Source organism: Nanorana parkeri, unplaced genomic scaffold (genome assembly GCF_000935625.1).
Source record: "Nanorana parkeri isolate BGI_ZX_2015 unplaced genomic scaffold, ASM93562v1 scaffold986, whole genome shotgun sequence".
Taxonomy (NCBI): Eukaryota; Metazoa; Chordata; class Amphibia; order Anura; family Dicroglossidae; genus Nanorana; species Nanorana parkeri.
In genome coordinates this window covers 289,092-295,276 of record NW_017307254.1, presented here as the reverse complement: position 1 = coordinate 295,276, position 6,185 = coordinate 289,092, and the positions used below count along the sequence as shown (strand labels likewise).

The following is a 6,185-nucleotide window of genomic DNA, read 5'->3' as shown; positions in this document are numbered from 1 at the left end:
TGGCAGAATCAGTTAGTCAAAAACTCGCCGTTCATTTTATGCTTACATTAAAAGAAGCGACGTTCCATTATACTCTTTGCATTTGTTCCCCGTTACATAGTGCTTTGGTAGGAATTATTATATATAATCTAGATAAAGGTCCCTGACTTTCGAGGGAACACTCATTTTGCCTTTGTAGTTCTTGGAAACTTTACAATTGTGTAGTCGTTAAACTGTAAATAACACGTGGGTGAATATCGTCGGACACGAGTGGGTTAAGCGCCGTACGTGACGTAAGGGTGCACCGCCCAGATTGCGGCGTGACTTACGTCTGACGTAAGCATAGATGTGCTTGGCGGCAACATGGCGGCTTCCGAGGCCGGTGGGTCGTCTGGTTCGGCAGAAGATGCATTCTCTACGTATTACTCCGAGGTGACGTAACCGCAGCATTAGGATAGACATTGAGAGGCATGGAGCGCTCACTTTACAGCTGACTGAATCTCATCAGGGAGGAAGTCATTGTCCGGCTATGTCTGAGCCTCCAAACAAAACCTTCTATGATGTATGGTGTTGGCTGCATGTTCTCAGACGAGAATTCCTGATTATTAGGGATAGTGAGTGAGATATGGTGTGTTGTGTTTTTAGATTGATCTCCAGTAGCAAGTAGAACTGCCTCTGTTTTGGAACTGGTTACCTCTTTCCTCCTCCATTGTCCCTCGTTTTGATCTAATGTATAGAAAAAAGGTACTTAAAGTGGAATTCCAGGCATAAATAAAACGAATCTCAGTGCAGCAATCAGATGAATGTGTTAGGGGGGGGGGGGATGCATACTTTATTCTAGGATCCTTCATTCACTCGGAGGATCGGTAAATATCAGTGATATTTACCAGACTTCTGTGTGCAGAACAAACGCTGGAGTAATCAGCTGATCACTCCAGTGTTTGTAAATAACTGAGGACACATAGTAACTTAGTACTATGTGTCCCCAGTTATGAATGAACAGGGAGTGCTTTACATCACTTCCTGTTCATTCATGAGTTTCTAAATGCCGAGTAGCACATACTACAGAGGTTTCTATCCATTCATAATTGGTTGATGGTAAATATTTCACTTTCACCAGTTTGTGAACGGGAATACTTTCCATTCATTTAGAACAGAGGCTGCAGAAAAAAAAATTGGACTGTGTGTCCTCCAGTTTCTTTTTCTATCTCAAAAGGGAAATATCAGGGGTCTGTTAATACCCCTGATATCTCCCCAAAGCCTCCCAGCCAAAGTAAAAATAATTTTAAAAAAATGAAACACCCCACATACACACACCCGGATAACCTACACGTGCAACAGTGTGCACCATATTGTGGTGTACGCCTTGCACATGCGCTGTGGTGCATTGCTAGAACATATTGCAGTGCTTGATTTTTTTTCTTTTTTCAAATAACATTAATATAACTGTGTGGCAGCACATAGCAAAGCATTGTGATGTATTGCCGTGTTGCTCTTCCTGTTCACTCATGAGTTTCTGAATGGTGAGAAGCACTCAGTACAGAGGCTTCTATCCATTCATAACTGGATGATTGTAAATGTTTTAATATCTCCAGTTTGTGAATGAATGCGAAGCCTCTGTACGGAGTGCTTTCCAGTCATTGAGTGCTGAGGCTGCAGAAAAAGATTGAGGACTCTGTCTTTTTCAAATAACATTGTGTGACACGCTATGTTGCGATTAAATGTACACCTGCATCATTTTATCACAGCACATATTCACAGCCAATTCAGCGCACAAACGATTTTTAACATAAGCCTCTTATTTACAGTTTTGCGTCAATTTTTTTTTTTTTTACCGTTTTGCAAAAAGATGGAAAAATTCACAAATTTGTTATTTACTCAATACAGTTTTATCTTTTATATTTAGTCGGAATTCTTTTTTTTGTGCACTGATGCTGATTTTCAGGGCTGGAAAAATCCACTTGTCGTCTCCTCGTCTGTGACGAGAGGACGGTGGAGCCCAGCGAGCAGCTTCCCGGCCGGCAGTTGTAATTACACGGCCGGCCGGGAGCTTAACACAGTCAAGCGATCGGGTGTCTCTAGAGACGCTCGATCGCTTGTATTAGCAGCTGTCACTGCGTTGCCGGTCCCGGGATCTGCTGTGCCCGATGCGGCCGGAACCGGCACGGCTCTGTGACAGGAGATCAAAGGGAGTTCAGTATACGAACTCCCTTTAAAAAAAAAAAAAAGTAATGCAAAAATTAAAGAATCATAAAAAAAATAAAGCATTAAAAAAGAAAAAAATGTTAAGTCCCCGCCCCCCCACATACACACGCAGATATGCGTCGGGTGCGCCTACGTGCGAAAACACCTATTGTGCCGCACATGTTACATATCGCCGCAAACGGAGTGAGAGCAATAATTTTAGAGCCGTTAATCACTGATGACACTAAACTGATGAGCAGTAAAAGCATTTTAATCGTCGCCTATGAGCGTTTTTTGCGATTTTTGCGGGCGCATGCAATTTTAGGGCTTGACATGTTTGATGTCCATTTACCCGACGTGACCCCGACTTTTATGTTTTACTAAAAATATGGGTAAGAATAAATGTTTTATAACATAACGTAGGGGAACTTTTTGTTTTTGCTTTTTACGTTTATGGTACTTTTTTAATTATATAGTTAAAAAAAAAAAAACAACCCTGTGGGGTCACAAAAGAAAGCTCTATCTGTCCCCAACATTTTTTAACATAAATTGCAAGGCTGTAGTCCGGTCATGCTGACCTGGTGACATTTGTGACTAACTGGTGAGACACCATCAAATTTTTCAAGCCCTGCTGATTTTAGTGTGCTTTATCAATTGAATTGTGTACTTGTATCAGTTTAATATTGATTTGACAAACATTTGCACAATTATGGCAGGACCTACAAAATTAGTAGCACTATCCTTTTTATTTTACTATGCTTTCAGAAAATATATGGTTTGGGGGGTCTTTTACAAACGTTAGCAGTGCAACAGTAGAAAATCAAAACAATGTGGAAAAATTGCAAAATAGTGTGGCCAGCTGAGGTTAAAAGTATTCTGGAGGGCTTGGCAGTTAAAATCGTTAAGCTTTAGCATCAGCATGACAGGTAGGAGGAATACATTCTTTAAATGAAAGATCAACAATGGCAGCCTACATAGTTCTGCCATTAAAGATGTACTTTAACAACTGTGGAAAAGAACACTATAGAATATCATATCTTGGGCTTGTAGGCCAGATAAATCAGAAAGTATGTTTTGTTGCTTTAGGCAACAGCATGTTTATTTTCCAGAATGGCTACTGGCTTTGAATTGTACATCTTCAAGTGAACCTGTGTCCAGACTACCCACACAAGTATTTACATATTCTGAACAAGCAGTTTTTAAACAAGCCCCCACTCATCTCTGTAACTAAAGGCATTGTGGAGAAATTCACCTTCAAAGTTCCCAACAGAGGGGCCCTGCATCTTGGCTCCTTTTCTGTTACTATGGCAGCACAATCGTGCCAGCCTGCCAGGCCTGTAATCTAAACCTGCAGGAGGTTTTTCTGAGCTGTTCAAAACTGAAACTTGACTTTACACTCTCTGTTGTGATGTTGGAGGGTACATTATTTCACAGTACATACAGCTAGAGAGTTCAGCAAGGGCTTGATTTTTAAAACCCTTTTTTTACTGCTTGTTAAGGGTAAATAAACACTCTAATGTTCATTGTTTTGGTACAGGCGAACTTTAATGTGACACTTTACTGACCTCGTGGAATGTGAGGTGCCACCATCATATTAACGCAGACCCCATGATTGCTCCAGACTGTGTCACTAATGTTGCCTTCTGCTAGCCTCTCCACTTTGGATTACTGTGACAAAGTACATCCTAAAGTTTTATGTATAAGGTCTAATTCACACAAGCTTCAGCTGGTATAAGAGCTGTTCGAGCTGCAAGCTTTCACAGGGCATTCTTTTGACAAGTTTTGTTAAAGCTCCGTTCAGCTCCAGTTTGGGTATGTTAAAGTGACACTAAACTCAGCAGTTGAATCTTAAACATTTTAAAAATACATTCAAGTACTTTAACTATTCACAAAAATGTATTTTATTTGTGAATCACTCAGCTGTAGATCCTCAAATCATCTCTGAATTGGTGCTGACACTGTCCTTCCTTCTGGAGGGTGGCTACATTTGTTCCCCATGGTCCCGGTGTGTGTTGTAAAGTAGTCACCGCTCCAAGCTCCCTCTCGTGACAGACTACAATCTCAGGTTTAGTTTACTAATTTGTATTGAGATTGTAGGCCATCATGTGAGTGAGCTTGAAGTTGGCCCCGCCGACTTGCGCGTGCTGCGCGTTGTGCGCGAGCGGGAAACTGCCCAAATTTAAAAACGGGCAGTGATGCCTGTTTACATATAAGTGATCCGCCGGCTACAGAGCCGGTGGATCGCTTGTATAAGGTGCAAGTCTGTGCGCCCCCCTCTGCAGGTCCGGAGATCCGCTGCGCCCAGTGTGAGCCCGGGACCAGCATGGTGGCTCTTGTACACACTGAAGCCCGTGTGAACTAGGTCTTAATCATGCCTTCCTCCCACAAAGTCCAATTGACCTCTAGACCTACTATACAAGTGCTCTAGCACACAAAAACTCCAGATAACCCTGAGCATCCTACAACTCATTTTAATATGCAAGTACCCACTTTATGAAACAAAGTTGGTGCTTAGTCCTGCCCCTCCCAAGACCTATGATTCATGATTGGCCCATCAGTGTGATAGACAAGCCTCACTCGAAACATGGGGGAGCCAAGGCCAACGTGCTGAAAGTTGTAATTTGCCTATTGGTTCTGTCTAGGTTTTGTTCTCCATAATAAAGCTCGGGAAGAGGGGGCAGATGTTTTAAATGCATTATTCATACGAAACTTTAGCATGTACTTTTTCATTTTGATCAGAAGTTAACATGGATTTTTGGAGAGGTTACATTCATGACTTATTGTAGAGTTGAAAGTTACTGTATCACTAGACAAGAGGAGGCTGCAGCAGCACAGGCAATACATTCAGGGCAGGGACTAGCTTTTTCTCAGTAGTTTTTTGACGGAGCAGGGGCATTTTGGAGATGTGGAGACAACATGGCTGAGACATTTTCTGGATTTGAGGAATGAAGAGGGGATGAGTCAAGGGTGACACCAAAGCAGCAATCTTGAAAGGTAGGTTGAATAACGCTATTATTGACCTTTAGAGTAAAAGGAACCTGTCGGTATAGAAACATGGGATCTGCCATTGATGGCTTGTTTTTAAAGTGCAATCTTCGGGGGTCTTATCCATTTTACATGACATAAGGCTCAATTCACAAAGCTTTAACCCTTCTTTCCATTCTGTGACTATAATTTTCAAATTTCTTTGGACTCCACTAAAAATATGTCACTTTTCTGTAAATCAGTATACTTCTCCCGGTGTGTTGGGTTGTGATTTGAGCCCATGGAGGGGAATTTATCAAAACTAGAGTAGAGAAAATCTGGCGCAGCTGTCCATGGCAACCAATCAGCTTCTCAATCCGCTTCTCTGTCTGCTCCAGTTTTGATACATTGCCTCCACAGTGAGTAGGTGATCTGGAACAAAAACATTCAGCGGGCTGTGGGGACACATGATATGCATGTACCTGTTTTAGGTCAGCGACTCGCTGTGCAGTGAAGGAAAGATCAGGGTGAGAACTCTGGAGGTTTTGCCCTCAAAAACAAGTCAACCGTAGCATTACCAATATTTCTTTCCTGACATGTTCCTTTTTAAGAGTGTTTGCAGTTATATAGCTCAGTGTGTACCAACACTTAACTGCCTGCTTTAGGAAATGTTGTTAGCAGTGATCCACAGGCATTAATACCGTTGAGCCCATTCCTTTCAGTTGCTTTCTTGAGTAGGTTCAAGTCCTTAAAAATATATCAGGAAGTGTTTAAAACTATGAATAGGGATATTCATCTCAATTGTATACAGATTAAGTTGTATACAACTCTCAGATGCATGTGACTGAAATGCAGTTGCAAATGTTTTGTTGTTGGCCAAACAGCAGCCAATCAGCTGCAGTGACTGTTCGAGTATTCTGACAGCCATGGGTGCCAGCTAATAAATAGCCAACAGGGGAGATTCCTCCATTCACGCTCATTGAAAATCTTAGGGTTTATGGCCAGCTTGGGTAAACCCTTTATAGGAGATCATTTACTAAGCCCAGTTAACCTTTAAG

At 41.8% G+C, this 6,185-nt stretch overlaps 1 protein-coding gene across 1 annotated transcript in view; it reads left to right on the top strand.

Annotated features, from left to right (window-relative positions):
* Window positions 1-313: 313 nt before the first annotated feature.
* The window catches only part of DNAJC8 (DnaJ heat shock protein family (Hsp40) member C8), a 25,509-nt gene continuing 19,637 nt past the window's right edge, over window positions 314-6,185 (top strand). Inside the window, exon 1 of the mRNA XM_018566889.1 lies at window positions 314-411. Within this exon, the coding sequence (XP_018422391.1) occupies window positions 343-411 (69 nt within the window). The 5' untranslated portion in view covers window positions 314-342. The remainder of the gene's footprint in view (window positions 412-6,185) is intronic.